The sequence below is a fragment of the Chanodichthys erythropterus genome, chromosome 24 (genome assembly GCF_024489055.1).
Source record: "Chanodichthys erythropterus isolate Z2021 chromosome 24, ASM2448905v1, whole genome shotgun sequence".
Classification (NCBI taxonomy): Eukaryota; Metazoa; Chordata; class Actinopteri; order Cypriniformes; family Xenocyprididae; genus Chanodichthys; species Chanodichthys erythropterus.
Window position 1 is genome coordinate 20,520,042 of NC_090244.1, and position 25,264 is coordinate 20,545,305.

At 38.1% G+C, this 25,264-nt stretch overlaps 1 protein-coding gene across 7 annotated transcripts in view; it reads right to left on the bottom strand.

The window, feature by feature from the left end:
• Positions 1–25,264, bottom strand: part of tjp1b (tight junction protein 1b) — a 163,847-nt gene that overhangs the window by 111,864 nt on the left and 26,719 nt on the right. For 3 of the 7 annotated variants that reach the window (XM_067380323.1, XM_067380317.1, XM_067380315.1), the window contains exons 1-3: positions 24,707–25,028; positions 12,675–12,716; positions 12,405–12,564 (exon numbers count right to left, since the gene is read on the bottom strand). In XM_067380323.1, the coding sequence (XP_067236424.1) occupies positions 12,405–12,564; positions 12,675–12,716; positions 24,707–24,804 (300 nt within the window). In that variant the 5' untranslated portion in view covers positions 24,805–25,028. Of the gene's footprint in view, positions 1–12,404; positions 12,565–12,674; positions 12,717–24,706; positions 25,029–25,264 lie in introns of those variants that run through there. The other 4 variants (XM_067380322.1, XM_067380316.1, XM_067380318.1 and 1 more) reach the window with 2 other exon arrangements.

Below are 25,264 nucleotides of genomic sequence, written 5' to 3' on the forward strand. Positions count from 1 at the left end.
ATTAGCTTTGTTTGCAGCTACGTCCATGTGGCTTTTGCAGCAAAACACTTTTTCAGACTGCAAAACAGCTGATAGAGCCAGAAAAATGCTGCATAAAAGTATATATCGCGTACGTGTCCCTTTGTAATCATGTCCCTGAGATTATGACTGTAACAACTGGCAAGCAAAATTTAAAGGTACAGTTCACCAAAAAAAATTAATTGTGTCATCATACACTCACCTTCATGTTGTTCCAAATCCATATGAATTTCTGTGTTCTGTGTATCACAAAAAAGTTTTGACAAATATCTTGAACACCTCTTTTCATATAATGAAAGTGAAGGGGACTGTTATGATTTAAAAAATGCACAATAAAAGTCTTTCATATGACCAAAGTCCCTTTAAGACAAGTCATTTCACTCGGCGGTCATCTTTGTAACGCCTCTTGGGCATGGAAGTGCAGCTCCTATCTCTTTAAATGGGGAAACATCAAATTCTCCAAAGCTGTTTGTCAAGCTTTCAATTAAATTTCATATTTGAAATCACCAATGAAATCTCTCATCATTTTTGTTTCTAAACTCTCAAATCATGACAAAAAAAATTATTTTTCAGGCTGGATCAGGCATTCGAATGCACATGCGCAGTCCTGAGTGTGTGTCTTTATAGGAAGCGCGCATCTGACTGTTTCTATAGGAACCGGAGCTTCTAACGGCCGCTGCAGTGACGCAATGACCAATCAGTGTTTGGCTCTTATTTAGAAGGCGGGACTTATTCTGCAATGTTGCATTTTCTCCCATTCAAAACAATAGAATCATTCAAATGTAGAATGTAGTACATCCAGATTACATTTATATATTTACACTCATATTATATAGAACATATTATTTTAGCGCCTATGAAGTAATTACTTAAATAAGTACCTACTCAAGAGAGTAAGCAATTTCAGATGCAGCCATAATGAACAAGGGAACTAAACAGGAAACAGGTGAACTTAATCATTAACCAATGAGTAACCAAGGAAACTAATTAGGGAAAGGAGAACGCTATTGAAAGGATCTACAAGAAACCTAAACACATGAACAAAAATGCAATGAAACTAAACAGAAACCTGACACATACAACTTGTGTGCTAAAGTCCATGTATTCTAAGGAGCTGTTTATACAACACCATTTTCAGCTAAAAACTTATGCATTTTGGGAAAGTGCAAGTTTTTGAAAATGATAACTTATTGTCTCCGTGTAAACTACAAAAATGTGAATTTGTGAAAACTGTGATGTCATGCACACGCGTATTACGTGTTCAGTCTATAGGCTCATATAGTGTTTCTTTACAAAGTGACATCGCCATCTACTGGCCTGGCATGAATAATACAAGCATTTTAGTTGTTTTTGCGGATCCGTGTGAAGGGTCATTTCGTGTGAAGGATCATTTTGACAACGTTGTTGTCTGTACACGAAAAACATTGTACATTGTTGTTGTGTAAAAAATAAGCCAATCAGTAAAAAAATTACTCATTAAACACATAAAAACATGGCTGATGACATAGCTTTTTATCATTTTGAATCTTGACATTCCCAGTCCCCATTCATTTTCATTAAATAAAAATAGTGACCAGGATATTCTTCTAAAAATTCACCTTTTGCGTTTCACAAAAGACTGTCATTTCATATTGAACAACATGTGAGTGAGTAGATAATGACAGAATTATCCCCTTTTAAAAAGATATAACCCTTTTATTTGCACAAATTCAGGAGGACGAATGATTATGCATTGTGAAAATGGCTAATGTGTTTTACAGTTACCCTAAAAAAAGCGCGGAAAGCCTCGGAGGAGTTAGTGAAGCACAGCAAAATGGTAATGATATCAATTTACGTCATATAATAATTTCTGCTCCTGTGCCTTTAATATTGGCTTTCAAGGTGAATGAAAAAAAAATGAATGGAGTGATTGAATGGAGATGAGAGGTGGAGAGCTGATATCGGCAAAAACGAGAGCAAGGAGACCGTCCATGAGATGAAGAGATGGAAAGAAGGAAAGATTGGAAGAGAGAGAGAGAGTCTCACTTGACCAGAGTTATGTGATGCATTTCACGGTGCTGCATTTCTCCTTTGCCCTCTCTCTCTCTATCTCTCTCTTTCTCTCACTATGCAGTTTTCTGCAGCCTATGCACTAACAACTGATTCATGCTCTCCATGAGAGAGAGAGACCGGCACTCGCCAACACAAATGACAGCAGGATTTGGCTCTCTGCCAAACAACGTGACTTCAAACACTCCAATTTTATTGCATGCACATGCATAAATGAAATCAAAACGTCCATGCTTCAAACACAGCTTATTTGGCACAATATTATATATTTTCTTTTCATTATACAATCAATTGCAGACTAATAAGATTAAAGTCCTGGCCCATATTTTCTGCTCCTCCTGATTAAATGATGTTTAAATAATAGCCTAATAATAATAATAATAATAATAAAATAGACAGTAAATGGAGACTAGATATTTCTCCTGGGAAAACATCCCCAGTTTTCTCTGCAATGAGTTAATTACATATGTACATACTCCTCTAGAGTTTCAGAAGAGATCTCAAAGTCTCAACCTGTGCACAGATTTGTCCAAAAGGGGACAAAAATATGAAATGATATTTCATATATTTTAATTTGTTTACTCGTTTTAGTAAATCATGGCCATGTTGAACTAATTTGTTCCATCATTTTTTACTTAACTAAATAATTCAACGTGGTCATGGTAGTAAATCGAGGGAACAAATGATTATATTTTGCACACGATTTACATAAAACAAGGGAACAAATTAATAAAACATGCTGACGTATGAGTAAGTCGTGGGAACAAATTCATGGCCACCATATACATATTTCTTCCCCCCATATATCAAGTTAAGGGCTTTTACTGGGGGAACTGAAAAGCTTTCCAAGCAACAACAAAGTGAACACAACGTTTCTCTGGGGAACACAAAAGTTTTGCAAAGAAAACACAAAGCATTGAAATGTAATTTACCCATCACCGAGAATTTGATTGACAGGCGATCTGACCAATCATGACGCTGAACATTTTGTCCAACAAATGAACCAGACAGGAGAGTTAATAAATTAAAATCAGTGGAATTGAACTTAAAAAATGGTGTATTGATGTTTTTCTGTAGTTGAAACAACATACCTTCTAATGTTAATTCATGTTTATTACTAGTAGGATGGTATTTATTGTTTGAATTTCTTAAAAAATGACAAAGATTGAAAGCTGAGACTTTGTTTCAAACCAAAAGTAACCTTCTCTGTCTTGTCTTTGTCCTCTTTTCTCCACAATGTATTTTTTGTGGTATGAGAGCGCCATGGCTTGTCGGACAAAGCAACAATAACTAAGGGGGGCAGGGCTTTGCGAAGGGTCAATTTAAACATTTTTCAAGTGAATACAAAGTTTCTTGGGGCACAAAAATTCTGAGTGAAGCAAAGCAAATGCAAGAAAACACAAAAGCACTGAAATATAATTTTTCATACCATTTCGTTTTTTTCCCATCACCATGTCTCCATAGATTTGTCAACCCCACTGAAAAAACAGTAATCTTAAACCAGCCTAAGATGGTTTGCTGGTCTTAACTGGTTACAGCTGGTCTTCAAACCTAGTATTTAACTAGGTACCCAACTGGTCTCCCAGTTTGACCAGCTGAAAAGTGCTGACATACGATGTGCAGTAAGACCAGCTTAAACCAGCTAAGATCAGCAAATCATTTTTGGCTGGTTTGAGATGTGTTTTTTTTATTTAACTGGGAAATACTAAAATCAAAAGTCCGAGATCTCAATATGAACAACTCTTTCTCATGAAATATTTCCAAGATTAAAGGGGATGCTATAAGCCCAAAGTATATTTCACTTTTTACGCGTACGTGAGGGTCAGCGTACATTGGGCGTGAAGCGAATTTCGTCATCAGAAGAGTACATGCGTAGTGTATGCGCACCACCGGATTTTTGTAACCGTGCATCCTCTGTACGCGCACGTGAGCATTTAATTTTTTTTGCAGTAATTAGTTTATCCACAAGGTGGCAACCATGTCCTGGGGCATCGATTCACAAGGTAGTCGAAGAAAACCTGGATAAACAGAACAGAACGGAACGCATGCAAGCTACAGCGACAACGGAGGCCTACAAAGACTAGAGATTGTGCGAAGAGGTTAGAAAGTACCCTCATTTGAACTCTAACATTAAAGAATACAAATATATTTACATGGGTTATAACTCGTGGAGAGAGATTACATAAAACTGCACGTGTCGAACGCCTGTGTACGCGTACAAGTCAAATGAATTATACTTTGCAAGGCTGTGCGTTCGACTATGCACACACGTAAAAAACGAAGTATACCCAGGGCTATAGGGTGCTAAGCACCCTCAAACTCAAGCAAAAGCACCTTCAGTTGATACTGTAGCAATATATTGGCGAAACAGATTTGGCAAACGCTTCAGTGCTTATTTGCGCTCTGGAGAACGTCAAAGGTTTCTTTTTACAATGTGTTTTAGCAGAGGTGAACAATGTACACTGTAAAAAATGACCGTGATTTTAACAGTAAAAGACTATAAAAATGCTGCGGTGAAAAACTGTCAATTGGTTTACAGAAAGTTTCCGTACTATATACGGTAAATAATTGTAATAGATCTAACAGTACATTTAATGTAATTTTACGGTAAAATACCATTAAATTCACAGTTTTTGGAAGTGAAAAATAACAATTCATTGTAAAATTTACAGTGAAAAACCGTAAATTGACATTCCCACAATTCCCTGCGTGACACTTCACATTAGATATATTTTCGTTGAAATAACTCTGTTTCTTCTTAGTTTTTCTCATTTTTTCTAATCAGTTATGTACATTACGGTTTTATGTTAGATCTAATGTTGTTAAATTAATGTTTATTGCATTTTTAAAATTTCATGCATGTTACCATGATGGTGTTTAGTGTGTGTGTGTGAATGACACTTTGGCACCATCTATATGTTAGTGTTGTCCTTCTCAGCTTGTGGAAAAGCTTCTTGTGATGAACTTTGATTCACCACTGTGTTTGGTGATTGTCAGTGTATTATAAAGGTACAAAACAGATATTAGTACTTCATTAGGATGGTAAATTAACATTATATCAGTTAATGAAATACGTTATTTTACCGTAAATTTAACAGAATTTTTTTTACGTTGCTACTATATTTTTACGGTAAATTTCTGGCAACCGCAACTGCCGTTTTTTTACCGTAAATTTTACTGGAATTTTTTTTTACAGTGTAGCCAATCACAGATGTAGCTGTTGATCTCTTGAATGCAATGGCCAATCAGACGTGTTTAAGTTAGTCAGAATACACTCACCCCTCAAAACTTTTTATTCAGTGCTGAGCTAAACAGGCTCACAAAATCTCTCATTAACAAACAAAGTGTACATGATGTAGGTAAGAGATTTATTGTGCATTATTGGCAGCTTCATTGATTATAACAGAACTTTGTGAGATTGCGATGAACTGACAAAGCAACAGAAGCGTTTAGTGCCTGTTTAGTGCCCGTTGTAAAAGTTTGCGCATAACTCGCCTCGCATCATGTGACCAATGTGAATGATTTCTCAAATTATGTGCTATTACCGTTTCAAACCAATCAGGTATAAGAATTTTGTCTGATGGATGACAAAATCATCGTAGACTGATCCAGTAAACAACCAAACCTTAGAAAACAACCAAGCAAAGCTCTAGCAACAACATCAGACACCTTACCAACCGTATAGCAACAGCCTAGCAACACCTTAGCATTGTGGCAGCGAGTTTGTATTTATTAAGCCCCTACACTCTCTGCAGTGGGTGGCTTTTCTCTGTTCTGTCTTTCAGTAGATGGAGTGGCAGCAGTAGAGAGGTCTTCACTCAAGCGTTGCTGCGGCATCATCACTCACTGTGAGCCGGAACGTTACTCTCATCAGCTGCGGCTGGCATTCGGGCCCAGTCAGCAACTTTCCTCCGGCCTGTGTATGTGTGTGTGTGTGTGTGTGCTCTGTTAAGGGAGAAATATGTACAGTATTAAAGAGCAGGGACCAGGACGGTGGTATCCCCTTATTTCACTGAGATGTTCCGGAGAGGTGAGATATTTTCAGCACAGGCAGAGCAACAGCGTTTTAAAGGGGTTTAATGAACCGGTCCGGTAAAGCCGACAGCCTTTGTAGAGGAAGCTTTGTTGAAATGCACATTTGCTCAGTCACTTGGCACTGAACTAACCCGGCCTCTTTTAGCCTGTCAATCGCGTCTGTGCCTCTGTGATATCAGCATCCAGGCTGTGTTTGAGCTTCCTACCTAGACAGCATCTTTTTAGGCACAGATTTGTTTGAATTTAATGTTATTTCTAGTGGAGAAAGGGGGCTGAACGCAATTTGCAGAGGCAAACAACTCATTCGTTTCGAATGAGAATTGTCAGATTGAGACTACATGAGTGACCAATGAGTGTCCAACAATGCAAATGAACAGTGACACAATTCAGCGACCAACCAATGGGAGGGCAGACAGTGGAGCTTATGTGAACTCTAAACCAGTTATTTTAGTATTATTTATATACAAAAAAAATACATATTTCTTAACATATTTTCTTCAGTGTTCCACAAAAGAAAGTCATACTGGTTTGAAAAGATATTAGTGTAAGTAAATGATGACAAAATTTTATTTTCTTTTTTCCCCCCAGCAGAACAAACAAATTTACACTGCAATGGTCGCACAGAAGCGCCTCTGAACTGGCATTTAGTTGTCTTTTCACACAATGCTGGGTTAAAAATGGATAAACCCAGCAAATGAGCTGTTTTGACCCAGCGGTTGGGCTAAATGTTTGACTCAACCTGCTGGGTAGTTTTATTTAACTTAACTATTGTTTAAAAATTACTGTATTGCTTACTTAAAATGAACCCAAAGTATGCTGGAAATTAACATTTATTAATATGTTTAACAAATGAACATTTATTAATAAGCTTAATGAATAATGATCAAACAATAGACATTAAATTGCTCATTAATAAATGTTCACCTTTTTATTATTATTATTATTATTATTGCCTCTAGTAATTATGAGTCTGATTTTTAAAACTGCACACGCTGGGTCAAAACAACGCAATCGCTGTTTTTTTTTTGTTTGTTTGTTTTTTTCAATTTTTAACCTAATTTTTTTTTTTTTTTTTTAACCCAGCATTTTTAGAGACACACACTAAAAAAAGCTGGGTTAAAAATAACCCAATTTGGGTTAAAAAAGGACAAACCCAGCGACTGGGCTGTTTTTACCCAGCGGTTGGTCTAAATGTTTGACCCAACCTGCTGGATAGATTTATTTAACTCAACTATTGTTTAAAAATTACTATATTGCTTGCCTAAAATGAACCCAAAATAGGTTGGAAATGAACAGTTATTAATATGCTTAATAAATTACATTTAACAAACATTTAACTCAACCGCTGGATCAAAACAACCCAAACGCTGGGTTTGTCCATTCGTAACCCAAATTGGGTTGTTTTTAAGCCAGCATTTGCAGGCAGAGCCTGATTTCACCAAGTACAACATGTTTCTGAATCAACATCTTTGTTGATCCTGGAACAACATTCCAATCAACCAATCAGATTTGAGGGACAAGTACAGTTTATGTCAAGTTTAGGCTTACACCCAGGTTTAGGTGCTTCTACATCAGTGTTATTCACTTATCATTTCCTTCTGATTTTAGCATATGGCTAGGGTTAGGTTTAGCAGTAGGGATAGGTTTCGGACAAAATATGTTGACCCAGGAACGCATTTAACTTGACAAAATGCCTTTTCACAGACTGTTCAATGCTGCTCAGAGGTGGCATGAATGCATTTACACAGCAATATCAACTGTATACTTTGATACTAGGGGATCAGGTGGGTCAGAGCAGGCATAATTTAGTTTGGCTTTTATGTCTGAATTTCTAGCAGGCAGAGTTCAGCCTTAACTTGGTTGTGTAAAAATGCCTTTTTTGACTTGTTGACCTCCAGCGATTTAATTGCTGTCGGTGTGAATGTTTCTTTAGGCTTAATTTGTGAGCTTTATAAGCATTTGAATTTACATAATCTAATTTAGACACCATTTTGGGGCATCATTTGAGAGTTTGAACATTTGATTCAAATAATAAAAGTGTGTTTGTTCCCCAGAAATTCAGCCTAAATAGGCAACCCACTATGTTTTCAAACAGATCCCCAGTTTATGCAATGGACAAGCAAGCAAGTACATTGTAAAAAATAATAGCTGGTTTAACTTAATAAAGTAAGTTGCCTTTAAAAAAATATGAAGACATCAATGAATGCATCATGTTCAATCTGAATTAACTGATAGCGCAGCATTGCATGGTACCATTATGTAACTGTCAATTCTTAACTTTGCTCCCACACGTCTGTCACTACAAGTGTGTTTCAAGTATAAACAAGCCTATTCAAACTGAATGGAGCAATTTTATTATGAACTGAAAAAAAAAAAAAAAAACATCTGAAAACTGAGGATTTCCCTTCAGAAAAACATGTTCAACCATTAAGACATAATTTCATCCATAATTGCAAAGTGCGAGAGACTCAAACAAGTGGAATTCACTCACAGAAGTCCTACTCAAAGCTCATTAGAATAATAATCATGTTAGAGTGCATTTCCTTGGAGGAGGTGAAGCAATTTGTGAGACATCCTGATGTACTTCAAATCCCAAGTGTTACATATGCAAACAGAAACCCACTCCGGGGTATCCCAGCGCAGGAATCAGATTCAGTGTTGCATTAAGTATGAGCCCATGAAGTATCTATGAGGCATTCAGACAGTCTACGCAGTGTGAACATGACAGCCTCATGTAACATTCATGGTCGGAAATGTAATTTTCAAAAGAAGAGATTTTAGAGATGAGAGTTGGGCAAAATACACAGCAATCAAGGAAAAGTTCACCCCCCAAAAAAGAGTAAACTCTTTCATCATTTAATCACCCTCATGTAGTACTAAACTTTTTTTTTCGCCATAGAACACAACGTAGGTGTTTTTCAAAGCGTTTTCCATACAATGGAAGTGAATGGGAATTGGGGCTGTTGAGCTCCAAAAATGTCAAAAAAGTACCTAAAATATAGTAGGACATACAACTTCTGCATGATATTCCAAGTCTTCTGAAGCTATATAGCTTTTTGTTAGGAATAAACCTAAACAAAAGCCATTTCATGCTAAAAACGTTCCCTTTCATTGCAAGATTTTCTGCAAATAAACTACTTAAATTTCAATCATTTTATTCACACAGTACTATTGAATGGCTTCAGAAGACATGCAATATAATACAGGGACTGTACGGATTACTTTCATGGTTGTTTTTCAGCATTTTTGGGTCTCAACAGCCCCAGTCCCGATCTACTTCCATTGTATGAAAAAGAACAGCCAGAACACTCTGCTAATAAAAAGGTTCAATGGAAGAAAATCTAAAAGAATTTTTACAAAAATTAAAAAAAAAAAGTCCCAATTATGGATTTTAGGGGTGTAACGCTTCATGTATGCGTCCCAAAACGTCACGGTACGGACGTCATGGTTTGGTGCATACAGTCAGACGACAGGTCGGTCACACCTGTCGGTCACAGGCAATCCACACTACAATCCAGAAGGGTGCGCATGCGGTAATGCAATGCTGTTTGCTAACCGCGACAACAGGAAAAAGCACAGAAGAAGAACAGACTTAAGGCCGTTGCACACTGAGTCCGAAATTTTCGCATGCGTTTTTTCGTATTCGTAATCCTTAAAAATCTTCAAGCACAGAGACCTTGCACACTGAGTCCGATGCGTAAAAATGAATGCGTTGCGAAAAAAATCGCAAAACAATACAAAATGAAGTCTTCAAGCAGTGAGCACGATTTAGTTGTCCTCTTTCTCCTTAAAAAGAGGAAATATTGGGTCCATCCAATTTCGAGATTGCATAGAGAGAAAGGAGAATTCACCTCATCAAGGAGCTGCGGGATTATCCGAGCGTTTCAAAGTTTACTTCAGGATGTTAGTGCCTCAGTTTGATGCTTTACTACTGGCACAATCTGTCTTTATATCTTTGTATTCCTCACGTTGTTTGTCATTCAGTGCTGCTGTTTTGTGCTGTAGAAGATGTGGATCAACTTGTCAGATGGCATTCGGGATTTTTGCGTTCGCGTACGGTGGCTCTGAATTGTCAAAACATCTCTCAAAATGTGTGCCACGGATGCAAAAAACGCTGGAAATCGAACCTGATCCTAATGTTTTTTTGACGGACGAAAATTTCGGAGGCAGTGTGCAAACGTGATTGACGTAATGTGAGGTTGAATTTATTTTTTAACGTGTGAAAGTTTCGCATGCGATTTTCGGACTCAGTGTGCAAAGGCCTTTACCCTGCAATCCATTCGGAAGGGCTCATCCCTAAGCCCTAATCCCTTCAAAGGGTTTACCTTCCGGAGTGAGAGCTTCGAAGGTATGAAGGGTGTAGGGGTCACTTCAGCGTCATCTTAACGAGACAATCAAGGAGGCACCTTCCCTCAAGGAGGTTCCCCCCGGTTTACTCTTTGTATTAATAAGCATTAATTTACTGTAGTAACATTATAAGCTACTGCCGGACTTTTGCTTTAAATATAATGTATATTGTGTCTATGTATTTGAAACATTTGAATGGACTGATAAAGCGAGCTGTAAAGTATTTTTGTTGAAGTACAATGTAATTTTGACCATAATAATGTACCAAATCTAACTCGTATAAATATTGCAGTAGTATAGAAAAATACTATATATACATTTATATGTAAAAATCAAACTCCGAGCCTCCTGTACCTATTCTGTGATGTCAAACAACTTCCCTTTGCAAAGGATCATGGGGGCCCAAAGTATCCATCCGTTGTACCCTTCGAAATCCTTCATTCATCCTTCCTTTGAAGTGGCCAGTTTTGAGCACTTCGGTTTGGAACGACCCTTCAATATAGCGGCCATGATTGTGTTCACTCCGAAGGGCGATATATCCTGTTTGGAACGCACCGTATCTACGCATAGATATGTTTGTGTGTAATCTCTCAACCAGTGTTTCAACCGCAGAAAGACATCAATAAAACATCTCTCACGTAGCATCACATTTACCTCAGGCAAGTCATTTAGTGGCCACAGCATGTTAGTTCACTAGACACAATTTGTCCAATAAACCACTGTTTAAAACAGAAGAGGAAAAATGAAGCAATTTAATGTTTAGTTTTCTTCCCCCTTCCATGCCGAACCGTGATTTTAATACTGAGGTACGTACCGAACCGTCATGTTTGCGTACCATTACACCCCTAATGGCTTTAGAACGACATGAAGTTGAATAACTGATAACAATTTAAATTTTTGAGTGAACTGTCCCTTTAAAGGGACAGTGAAAATTTGATGTTTATCTGCTTACCCCCAGGGCATCCAAGATGTAGATGACTTTTTTTCTTCAGTCGAACGCAAATTATGATTTTTAACTGCAACCGCTGCCGTCTGTCAGTCAAATAATAGCAGTGATTGGGAACTTGAACAATAAGAGTCGAAAAAACTTCCATAGACAAATCCAAATTAAACCCTGCGGCTCGTGACGACACATTGATGTCCTAAGACACGATATGATCGGTTTGTGAGAGAAACCGAACAGTATTTATATAATTTTTACCTCTAATACACCACTATGTCCAACTTCATTCAGCTTCCTGTTAGTGAGGTCAAAAAGTTGGACATAGTGGTGTATTAGAGGTAAAAATTATATAAATAATGTTCGGTTTCTCGCACAAACCGATCGTTTTGTCTCTTGGGACATTAATGTGTCGTCACGAGCCGCAGGTTTTAATTTTGATTTGTCTAAGCAAGTTTTATTTACTGTTATAGTTGAAGTTCCCATCTACTGCTATTATTTGACTGACAGACGGCAACGGTTGCAGTTAAAAATCATAATTTGCGTTCGACTGAAGAAAAAAAGTCACCTACATCTTGGATGCACTGGGGGTAAGCAGATAAACATCAAATTTTCATTTTTGGGTGAACTATCCCTTTAAAAGATCTTCTGCCATCTCCATTGACTCTTGTAATGCGTTTATGAACACTTACTAATTAACTCCATCTGTGTGTTTGTTAATAATGTATGCAATAATTGTGAATAAGTGAACTTATACAATTGTGCATGTCATGTTCACTCTTGCAGAAATTCCCTAGAGCAGCAATGCAGACATACTGGTACATGTGCATTTTCATAAACAAACACACACACACACAGCAATAGAATCGCTTTTCAAATACATGCATACGTGTGCACCGAGCGCTGACACACAACATCTAGAGGCGCAATCTTACACACACACCCCCACACATTCCCCACCCCCACCCCACCACACACGGAAGCATTACTGCAGTGGATGCAGTCTTTAACTCACGTTGGAGTCCAGCAGGTCGATGCTGTCCAGGCTCTTGCTGCGGTGGATTCGGCCCTTGATTCTGCGCAGGGATGGTTTGCCGTGGGCCGATCCCTCAGATTCATCCAGCAGGGAGATACTTTCTGGGGTGGGGACGAAGGCGTGGATCTTGGGATAGTAACTAAGAAAGTGACAGACAGTGACAGTGTTAGACTGTGGTGTGGATTTAATCTCCATTAAAAAGATGAGTTTCGTTAGTGAAATGGAGTGAAAAGGGTTTAAAATGCTTACACTGCAGGCCCGTATTTGTCTTTGTCGTGCTTGGGGAAGACCCTGAGATTAAAGCACAAGAGAAAGAGAGAGAATATTAATTTTCAGCCAAAAATGACAATAAAAACAATGAAAAGAGACACATTTAAAGGGACAGTTCATCTAAAAATGGAAAATTCTGTCATTCTTCTGAGGAACACATAAAAAGATATTTTTTAGTAAGTTTCAGCTTTTGAAAGATGTTTTTGTCCTTTCATTATCATCTGTTGCACAGAAAAAAAAGTCATGAAGGTTTGAAATGGCATTAGGGTGAGTAAATGATGACAGAAATCTCATTTTTTTGGATGAACTGTATCATTTTCTCAATGTTAAATACTTTCCCAAACCATTATGTTTTTGTAGTTATGTTGGATGACAAACTTTCAGCATAGAAATTACACATTTCACCTTGAAAAACATACATGCAGGACCATCAAATATAAGACATTTGCATAAAACTACATAAGCATAAAGACGTCCAAAGCGACAATGTTTAAATATTCAATTGCTTGAGCTAAAAAGCATTCAGTATGAAATGTCATGCTGCACCATACTTTCTGTACAAGTTTAGATGTGTTAAATATACAATTCTTATGACAGTTTTGTTAACTCTAAGTAATATGCCGTGTTTAGGTTGGATATAACAGTCTCTTTGCAGTACTAAGATTACTCAAAGACAGAAAAACAGAGATATTAAAGACTAAAACTAAGGAAAAATAGTTGCAGAGGCTTTTATTTTGCCCACTGGGCTTTACTGTATTTCAATGCACAATAAGAAGATCTGAAGGAAACCAAAAATGCTGTTGGCTTTGTGGGTTTAAACATGAAACATTTAAGGGAGGCAAATTTGGTTACATTCTGCAGTACGTGTAATATAAAAATAAACACTTTACTGACTGGGGATCCATTTTTACTGAACAAATCAGTTTTGTTTAAACTCAACATGAAACGACATGTGACGTACTTCAAAGCAAAACAGGATATTCAATGAAACAAAAATGCTACTATGGCACATATCACGTTGTTCGCCCATATTAGACATATCGTACCTCTCGACCAGTGTTTCAACTGCAGAAAGACATCAATAAAACAGCTTGAGGATAATATCTCACATAGCATTACATTTACCTCAGGCAAGTCATTTAGTGTCCACAGCATGTTAGTTCAATAGAGAAATGAACTCTAAAGGTGTGACGTACTTCAAAGCAAAATAGGATATGAACAAAAAATGCTATTATGGCACATAATATCCATATTAGACACAATTTACCAACATTTATTCACACACACACACAAAAAAAGCCTACATAAAGGCCAAGCTCAGATAATAATGTGTAATCATGTCTCAGTAACAATCAGTACACCCACAGAACACAAAAGTAACAGTCCAACAAACAATAAACACTGTAAAAAGAATAGTTGGTTTCACTTAAAAAAGTAAGTTATCTGGTTGCCTTAAAATTTTGAGTTCATTGAAATTCAAAATTTGAGTTAATACAATGAAGGCGATTGGTTTAATCAACAGAAACTCAAAATATTATGTTATCTGAACCACATTAATTATCTAAGTTGATTTGACAAAAGAAAAAATGTTCTAATAACAAATCATGAAAATATTTTTTTACAGTGTACAGAAGCAAAATGCAGTGTTTAATGTCAATAATCCAAATATAATGATCGCCATGGTCAGAATAGTCATGATACCACCCACATTTTATATTTAAATCATTTTATAAATTCCTACTCATTAATAATTAGTGCCCCATCTGCTCTATCTAAATCCTAAAGTATCTTCCATCCAGAGGATATATATATTATTCATGAAGTCTCATATGATCATGTCATTCAATGCAGTTATATTTCAAGACATGAAAGCACTGCACCAAACAAACCATAGATCATGTAAAAGAACAATTATATATATATATATATATATATATATATATATATATATATATATATATATATATATATATAGATATATATATATATATATATATATATATATATATAGTGTGGTAAGTTTCTATATGGGACCTAAAAATCAGTTTATTTTCAGTTTACATTGTTCACCTTAAAATAAAAAAAGGAAAGACCTGACCTTGCAGAGGTTGGGGGGAGGTTATATAATACCCCTAGAGCACACGGTTTACAGTAGCTGTGGTTGTATGTAAGACAGTCACTGTACAGTAGGAGAGGCAATTTGAATACCTCGTACCGTAGCTGTTTGCACCATGTTTGTGAGGAGGATTTGCTGGAAAACCCTGCAAAACGAAATTCAATACGGCAAATCTTCTGTTTCAATGCGCTGGATGGGGCACCGTGAAAAAGAGACCTCATTTCCATATTAAGTGGTAGATTAAGGAAGCCTCCTGGGCTGCTGATAGCTACTGGTTTCCAAGAATACCATAAAATGAGCAAGAATTAAAGAAGCATCTAAAACATTTGTAATTTAGAGTGTTAAATGAGAGCAGCAGAGAAGACTAATGAGAGGACAAAGACAATGAGGTTGATGTTGGCCTGAGGAAACCGAGTGAGGTCTCACCTTCAGTTAACCTTTTTAAGTCAAATACATTTAAATCACCTGGGAACAAGTTCAAGGACAAAGTTTCTGGTATGTGCGCACATATACAGAGTATACCTTAAGACCAGAAACATACAATATTCAAGTACGCAAAGCTATCTGTTGGTACTTCCATCCATTGCAAATACGCGATTCAAATTCTGCCATTATGTTTTTCAGTTAATCTCCTGGGCTGTAAATGATAATCATTCTTGAGCCACAAGCAATTGACATTTTGACAGTGCTAATTGGCTGAAAAACTTCCACAGAGCTACACTAGTGACTATCCTCTGAGCTGGGACATTAAACAACCAAAAATTTACCATCAGGGGCTAAAGCCTAAAGTATACTTTTTTAGGCATATGCTAGGCTCGGTGTTCCGCGACGGTCCACATGACGTAATTTTTGTCATCAGGCGGGTCTGTGGACATATACGCACTGTCCACATGCTGCCCAGTTTTTGTGTCCGTACAACGACACATGTGCGAGTGTTTTTGAGCTAAATTTGTCAGTCCACAAGGTGGCAACACTGGCCCAGGCCATTGTTTTGCAATTGAAAAAGAAGCTACAACAACACCAAACTACTGGGGACGCAGCAACAATAGATGCTTGTGTTGATGAGTGCTTGTACGAGGAGAGATAAACGCAACTCTAGTTTAAGCGTGTACAAGAAACATTTTTAATCGCTCATAACTTCTAGAGAATATTGGACAAGCATGAAACTTTCTAGTGTAGGTGTTGAGTACCATTCATGCACACTATCAAATGGAGTATACTTTGAAAGGATATGTGTTCGGCTGAAGGCATACGCTAAAGCCCAAAGTATATTTCAGCCGTTGTATTGATAAAGTGGGTCCTCTCGCCAAAATTGGGTCTCCATTAGGACCCCATACGATCCCTTTCGTTCAAATTGCTTTTAATATGTACTCTCTTTAGCACATGATTACAATTCCTACAAAATCATGTTATGATAAATGCTGTTTTAACTACATTATAATGACCATTTATGTCTGTATTAGTTAGCTTACATACTAGCATAGCATACAGATACCAATTAATTTGTATACATAGGGTAATCATTAACTGACAGTTTGTGGAGACCTGATTTCAAGGGAGGACCTGATTTGTCATGACACGTCATGTTGCGCGACGGTCCGCGTGATGTAATTTTCGTCATCAGGAGGGTCCGTGGACATCTGCGCACACTGTCCATGTGCTGCACATTTTTTGTGTCCACACGGATGGCACGCGTACAACGACGCATGTGCGAGCGAATTGAGCTCTTGAAAAACAAAAGTCCACTAGACAGTGTCGAACACGTATTTCTAAGCTCACGGCCAAGGAGTATACTTTGAAAGACTCGTGCTCTCAACTGTCTGCAAGATGGAACGGAAAGTGGAAAATGAAGTATAGACCCTTTGGACCCACTTAATATTAAGTGGCCTTAACTACTGTGTACTTACATTTAAATTAATCATTTGATACAATGCACTTATTGTGTACATAAATGTTTTTACATTGTACTTATATTTTAAAAACACCTGCATGTAATTACATTTGTAATTACATTTATAATTACACTGTTGACCCATCCCTTAACCCTTACCCCTACCCTTAAACCTACCAATACACCAAAGCTTTCCCTAACCATACCCGTATCCCACCTCAATAGCTGCATATGTGTTTTGCAATTTTTATATATATACCCAATTAGTACATTGTACTTGTTTTTTGATGCAAGTACATAGTAGTTAAGGCCACTTAATATAAAGTGGGACCGACCCTTTTAGTACCAACAAGGCAAAACAAAGGAAAACTGCAGGTGGCCAATACAAACCAGCACAGAGTCACAGATACATAGGAGCTTAAAATGGGATTTTCTCCAGTCATTGTTAAAAAACAAGCTAACAAAACTTGCTAGCTAGCATTAGTGAAGTGGTCTGGGGAATCGTTCTGCCTCCACCTAAGCTCCGCCCACACAAAAAAACATCACAATGTGTACTAATTGAAAGGAGGTCTATACCAAGGTTTAAGCCAGGGGTGTCAAACTCAGTTCCTGGAGGGCCACTGTCCTGCAGAGTGTAGCTCTAACTAGCTCCAAAACACCTGCCTGGAGGTTTTTAGTAATACTGAAGAGCTTGATTAGCTGGTTGATTAACTGCTTGATTAGGGTTGGAGTTAAACTCTGCAGGATAGTATCCCTACAGGAACTGAGTTTGACACCCATGCGCAAAGCGTTCATGTCAAAACTGAAGTATACTTTGGGCTTAAGCCCGGGTATACTTCGGTGCGTGCAACAGCACATTCGCAAGCAGGACAGAAGAGTCCACTAGGTGGCAATATGCAAGTACTGAGCGCAATGTGCAGTCGTCGAGAAGAGTGTGTAAAGAGCGATTCAAAAACAAGACGAGTAAATTCAGAAGCATGCTTTCTCCATCGTTTTTGATTCCTGTTCTCTTCGGAACTTTGTTGCAATGGTGGATGCACTATTGATGACACAATTTCTGGTAAAAGTATAGAAAAAATTGTACTGCACATGTGTCGAACTCAGTCATCCACGCGCATCCACGGTTTAGTGTACTTTGAAAGATGCGCAGACGAGACTACGCGTGAGAGGGCGTCTGGGCGCGGAAATTGAAGTATACCCGGGCCTTTAACCAGCCAAACCTTGAGTAGACTCCAATACTCAAGGGGGCGATAGAGTTATCTTTAAACCATTAAACCAAGAGTTATTGTTCAAGTAGCTAGCTATAGCTAACATGCGTAACAAGATTTTCTTTAAGGCAGGAACACACCAAGCCGACGCCGACGAACTAGTGGCAACGAAAGCAGACTGTGGGGTTGGCAGCATCTGGGTCCAAAGTTGGCCTGACACACCAAACCGACACTCGACAGCCGACGGCCAAGTAGCACGACCATTCTGCGCCTGCGCAAAATGAAATGCCTTTCCATACCAGCAGGTGGCAGTAGCTGAACAGCCAATCAGAACAGCCCGACGGACCGATGAGCTCTGACGGTGATTCAACATGTCGAATCGGCTGAAAAAAGCCAATGAGGACCAACTTCAGCTGACGGTGTGGAACACACTGAGAAAACTTAGTCGGCCGATGAACAAAAACTGCCCGACGGCCGACCGTCGGCTTGGTGTGTTCCTGCCTTTACACTGTTTATCCACCATGAATGTAATTCATCTGAAAGAAGAAAACAACTCATGCTAACTTGCAGCAACTCTAAGAATGCAAGCATTACTGGAAGTACTTGTTTTTATGTACTTTCAAAGTTTCAGACAAAAGTACTTTTTTGAAATGACAATTTCGATTAAAAGTGATTAGTGTTAAGCATTTATGATGCCAACACCAAATTCTGCATCCAAAAGCTGAAAAATGCTGCCTCCACTGGCAGCATACGGAGGCAACTAGGCACATCTGAATACAAGGCTTGTCACATCCTGTTTAGTTCCTTCGTGTGATCGATTTTTGAAAGCAGATGTATATGCTGCCTATGATATCCCACAATCCTGTATACGTTCGCTTCTGTGACAGTTCGGTTAAAAAATAAAAATGGTACCCACTTAATCATTGCCTGATAGAGCAGCTGCCTAAGCTTTCATTCGTAGCCACATACTAATACACTATACTAATTTTGGTGTCCAAATAAGATGCTTAGTGCTTTTACAGCCACAAACAAAAGCCAACAAAAAAGTCTATAATCAACTTGGCTAGTTTTTGCTGTCCCCCAACCTCTTCCTGTGTGCCTCATAAAGCTATCAGGCACAATTAGATATAGAAGCAAAGATACTGCTTGGTCAGCAAGTCAATATCTACGTTAGCATTGGGCCTCAAGTCAGTAGAACAGTTTAGACACAAATAGGCAATGCTGACCACTACGAATGACATCAAAATGATCTTTGCTGCCTTTATCACAAACGTTAATATGATTTTCTCTTCAGCCAGCACAGTATGGCCCAAGGGCACTGCAGCGAGAGCCAGGAACAAATGCAGTCGTGTGTGTCCTGCCGAGACTACTATAGAGGGTTTTCTATTAGCATGCTCTTGGTTTACAACCATCAACCGTTAATGAAGGAAATAATCACTCTGGATGAGGATGAAAGTGGAAGGCGAAGACGTTTATTTGGCTTGATGGAGGAGAGGTACTTACAGAGGGTTTCAATCAGTATTTTACTTTTCTATTGGAAAGGAGGGGCAAATATTGTGAGGGGAAACCCAGAGATTAGCAAGAAACGTGATCGAGATGCTTCTTATGAATTCTGTGGTTTCCCGTCAGTCAAATGCGCACTTGGCTCACGTTTAAAAGAGTGTGTAAATGCTAAAAAGCACGTGTAAAAAGGCCTCGGGGTGGGCAACTGCCGCCTGTTTCATTACGCCAGGTTAAAGCTAAGCTCTGGAATAGTTTGTGCGACTGCGGGGGAAGAAGACCATCTGCTGTGTTTCCAGGACTCGGAACAGACATCATTCTCTGAACTTCTCTTTTCCCGCTCATTACGGGCGATACTGAGGGTTAAGAAATGGCATTTCCATTCATTCTCTGGTAATGAACACTAAGGGTGGTCAGAAATGAACAGCCCTGTCTTTATGACTGTAGAGGCATCTGACATTTTCTCTGATCAAAGACAAATTAGACGTGGTTTATTATAGTCACGTCCCACAGTGTCAACTGATCAAGTTACTAGATATTTATACAGTCATGTTTCATATTTGAGTCAATCTTTTGATATCATATACAGCAAAAACCGAAGCATGTTGCCTGTCCATTATCATCCACAAGGGCCCTTCATAGCAATCTTCACTTGCCTCATGAGAACTCATCTCTACTACGTTTCTCCTATTACCTGTTTTCCTGGATTGATCCTGAAGTCTTCTGGGTGAAAGTGGACAAATTTTTAACCACAGGCAGGGAGGCTCACCTAGAAACAAATCGAATGTAGCAACTCTCAAAGACGAGAAATTCTTAAGCATTCTCTGGTCAGAGTCTCTAGTATTGTGAATACTCTTTCATACTAAGTATGCAAAATGTGAGATCCACAACTTTTCAATTAATGACTGTTAAGAACATATCTGGGTAACATTTCACCACAAAATCAAAAGGAATTCAATTTTGCTTAATGTACATGAAGACTATTTTTAGTACCATTTTGATGTTGTTACGGGTGATCATGGCTGTGTCTGAAATCAGCCCCTATACCGTTAAATAGGGCACTATTTGAGGGAACTTCCATTTGTAGTGGTGTACGAAACCATAGTGTATGTTATCCCATAATGCACCGCAATAACTCAACAGCTAGAGAATACCCATAATGCACTGTGAGGGTCGCACCCAATGAATTCCCACGCCTCGCCAGAAGATGGCACCCGAAGCAGAATCAATAAAAAATATGTGTGCATGTATATTACATGATAAAAATGTTGTATTTTTTGACCAGTTTTAAAGTTATTACATTTTTGTTCCTGAAATCCACCCTTCTGATGGGATCAGTACAATCCAGATTTTTTATATCAAAAATATCCTATCTTACTAAAAAGTTTTGAACAACACAACCTGATGATTCAAAACCAAGATTGGATTTTGTGATATAATCTGATTTCAGAATCCTTTTTTCCTTTTGAACAACCCATTTTCAAGATTTGAGCCAATCCGATCCGATCCGATCCGATCCAAAATCCGATTGCATTAATTTTGAATTACTATGTTTTTTTATTGATGTGATTTTATTTTTATTGATGATTATGATTTGCACCTGTTGTTCATTTTGTTGATTAGATTGCTTTGGTATTTAAGCCCTGTGTTTTGTTCAGTTCCCAATGCTTTCATCCTGTTGTTCTGTTCATGGTTTTCTAGTCTGAGTATTTTGTTTTGAGTTCGAGTTTAATAAATGTGCTGCGATTAGATCCTGCCGTTTTTCCATCTTTGTTGTAACTAACGCTGACAGATGTATTACATTGTGACATTATTTTTAGGTAAATTGAGGTAAATTTTCCTCCGTAGTTCTCATTATCTTAAAGCAAAAAAAATAAAAAAAATCTCATTCTCATTACCGTAATGCAAAACACAACCACCATAAAACAAATATATGTAATTGAAATGTTTTAAATATCAGATTTAAAACAGCATATTGTATTACAGTATTTAAGCAATAAGGTAAAAGTTACTGTTTAACAGTATGAGAATCCTTTATAGTAAGGATATCCACAATTCTCCCAGCAACTAATCACTGTCAAGCTGTTAAGAACATGTCTGGGTCACATTTTACGCCGATATCAAAAGAAAAAACAAGGATTTGAAGACATTCACACTTATCTCACAAAAACAGAAATGAAGCTTCAGTATGCTTGCATTGCATTATAATTCCTTCTCATGATCGTAATTAAAGACATGCATTAATGAGATTTGGAAGAAAAAAAATCTTTTTATATGGGGTTAAATGTGACCTGGAAATGATCTAGACTTAAATATTTTATATCAATTTGTTTAATTTACTGTGATGCCACTTTTGTTTACATGTGACACAAATCCCACCACAGCTGTGAGGTGAGAACGTTACTGTAAACAGGAGTGATGTCATGTTTCAAAATCCATGAATAATTAACCGTTACTCAAACAAGCTGAGTACCAACATCCAAACATCTCAAGGACGTCTCTCAGGGTTTAAAGTGCCTAATCATCATTCTGGATTTATGTGGATTTGACAAGTTTTATAGTTATATGGAGCTGGTTGTGTTAAGTACCTAATCTCGATAGTAAATTACATTCACTTGCTTGGTTGATTTGTCGCTTTGATGTAGCACACATGGCTCCTCGTAATGGCTTCGGTTCTCCTTTAAGTGTCACCTATTGCGGTATACTGCTGACATGAAGCAAAACAAGCTGACCTCAATTTAAGGGGAAAATCTTACAAAATAAACCTAACGGAGTGAGCAGGTTGCTACAAGAGCCAGGGGTACGTTTAATGACAATGAAAACTAGATGAAAAATCTGGGTACTCACAACTAGATCCTAATTAGTTACAAATGAATTACCCAGCATGCAACACTCAAATTAGCAACCTTTACTGACCCCAAGGGGCACAAAATGCCAACGGCTGTTGAATCATTACAGGCCGACCATCTGCAAACAGAAATTTACTTATAAAAGCACTTTAAGGACAACATTTGACATTTTTAGATCTTTTTTCATAGCAATTAAACAAAGACCTAAGGTTTGTTATGCTAATTACGTGTTTTACTTTACATGAACATTAAAGGATTAGTTCACTTCAGAATTAAAATTTCCTGATAATTTACTCAGCCCAATGTCATTCAAGATGTTCATCTGTCTTTCTTCAGTCGAAAAGAAAAAAAGGTATTTAAGGAAAATATTCCTGGATTTTTCTCCATATAGTGGACTTCAACAGTTACCAATGGGTTGAAGGTCCAAATTGCAGTTTCATTGCAGCTTCAAAGAGCTTTACATGATCTCAGACGAGGAATAAGGGTCTTATCTAGCGAAACGATCGGTCATTTTATAAGAAATATAAAAATTTATATACTTTTTAACCACAAATGCTCATCTTACACTGCGATGCGATACGCATTACGTAATCACGTTGGTAAGGTCACGCATGACATAGGCGGAAGTACCGCGGTAGGGTGGAAAACTCTAATTTTCTCCTCCAGCTTCAAAATCTCCCAACATCGATGTTTTACCTTTTTTGTAAAGGGTGTTTGACTTAGTCTTTGCACATTTGCTTTGTAAACACTTGCTCTTTACTTCCACCTACAACACGCGTGACCTTTCCAAAGTGATTACGTAATACGTGGCGCATCGTAGAGCAGTGCGACGAGCATTTGTGGTTAAAAAGTATGTAATTTTTTATTTTTGAAAATGACCAATGGTTGCGCTAGATAAGACCCTTATTCTTTGTCTGGGATCATGTAGAGCCCTTTGAAGCAGAAATGAAACTGCAATTTGGACCTTCAACCCATTGGTAGCTGTTGAAGTCCACTATATGGAGAAAAATCCAGGAATGTTTTCCTCAAAAACCTTACTTTCTTTTCGACTGAATAAAGAAAAACAAACATGTTGGATGACATGGGGGTGAGTAAATTATCAGGGAATTTTAATTCTGAAGTGAACTAATCCTTTAAAACATATCTCACTATATTCTCTTTGATTTTTTCAGTTTGTAATTTCAGTGGCCTTAGAGAATCTTTTCGCCTCATTAACCTCATACAAGCTTAAAAATAAAGGTTCAACATTTGCCCTAGAAAAACCATTTTGGTTCCCCAAATCATTTTTCAGTAAACAGTTCTTTAAAGAACCCCTTTTTAGTGTGAATGTCTGTGAAGAACATTTTAATAATCTAATGAACCTTTTTTCCACTATAAAGAGCCATCTGTGCAATGGAAAGGTTCCCTGGATATCAAAAGTCCTTCATGGAACCATAAATGCCAATAAAGAGCCTTTATTTTTAAGAGTGTAGTAGCAGTTGAGTAATTCTGCTATACAATGCAAGGCCTTCAGATCTGCTGAGCCCAGAGAACACAATGAAAACCCTCAATCCTAACGACAAACCAACATTCCTCAACTTAAAATGAGATATATCGTTAGCCTCACCACAATACGCTCCAATTTCCCGTTTATTTCAAGACTGCAAAGTAATAAAAAGGAGTATGAGGATGAGATGATGTCAAAAGGTTATGACGTTGTGGAATATGGTAATCATGTTAATGAAATCTGAATACATCCAGCTATGACACAGAAAATTAAAATCACTGTGGTCCAAAGATGTACAATGAAAGAGGTTTGAGGTAAATGAAAATCTCCAGTCAATAATCAAGGTCTGAAACCTATGGAGAGAAAACAAGCATCGGCGTACGTTGGTTGTTTGTATGTTGACCTTGTGAAAGCCGAAAAACCTACTGACCCGACATGAGTGTAGAGGAGACATTCACGCTTATATCTCACATGAAAATGGAGATAGCGACCAATACAAGTTAATTAACCACTGTAAGTGTAATCCTGTATTCATTACAGAAGCACACTGAGAAGAGAAGAATGGAAATGAATGAGAAACTTACCAAATAAAGAAAAACTCACACAGTGACAATGACAGAAAACACACACAAATCAATGCAAAGACACACACACGACCATGCCTTAACTTTTTATTTAATTTTAAAGTGCACATAGTGGACATACGCATATGAATTATGTGACATGCTTGGGTTTGTAGTAGAGTGAATCATGAATGAAATGACACACGAGTGAAAAGGATAACAGTATAGCTTTATGAACACACAAACTTTGCTCACGCAGCCTGCGGTCGGTCAACAAGATTTAAATATTCAAATGTGACATTTACATGGTTAAAAAGTAAATGGGCACGACAGTCTTTCTTCCCAGCAGGCTGCAGTGCCGAATAGCCCCTCACACATCCATATGTATATATACTCACCACATATGTTTTCTGGGAGGCAGGCTACGCTCTCTGTTGATGGCAGTCACCCCTAGAGCCAGCTGCATTACAGTAATGTATTTCTGGTAATTCACCATGGTACTGTTCACCGCTTTTTTGAAACACAAAAATCCGCACCAGAAGCGCAGGTACTACTAATAATAACAATTTATTCTCTCCTCCTTCTCCTCCTACTCCCTGGCATCGGCTTCAACTGCGTCTTCCTTGTTGAACATCACAGCGCCATTTCCAGCAGCAGCAGTAGCAGCACTGACAGGGAAAACACTCCCCGCGAGGGAGCACGCCGCTGCCACCCATCACTACAATGACAGTCTGCTCGTATTACCTCTAAGAACGGAAAGCGCGCCAATCCATTCGTTATTAGTCACGAGATGGGCATTCTTTTCCCGCCACTCGCGCGTGCTGCCACTTTGCTTAGAACGCGCGCTCTCTCTCTCTCTCTCTCTCTCCTGTCTTTCTCTCTCTCTCTCGCGCTGCAGCGTCCACGCGTCCGTGCGTGAGGTAGCTAGGGGAGTCTGTGTAGAGGTGTGTGTGTGT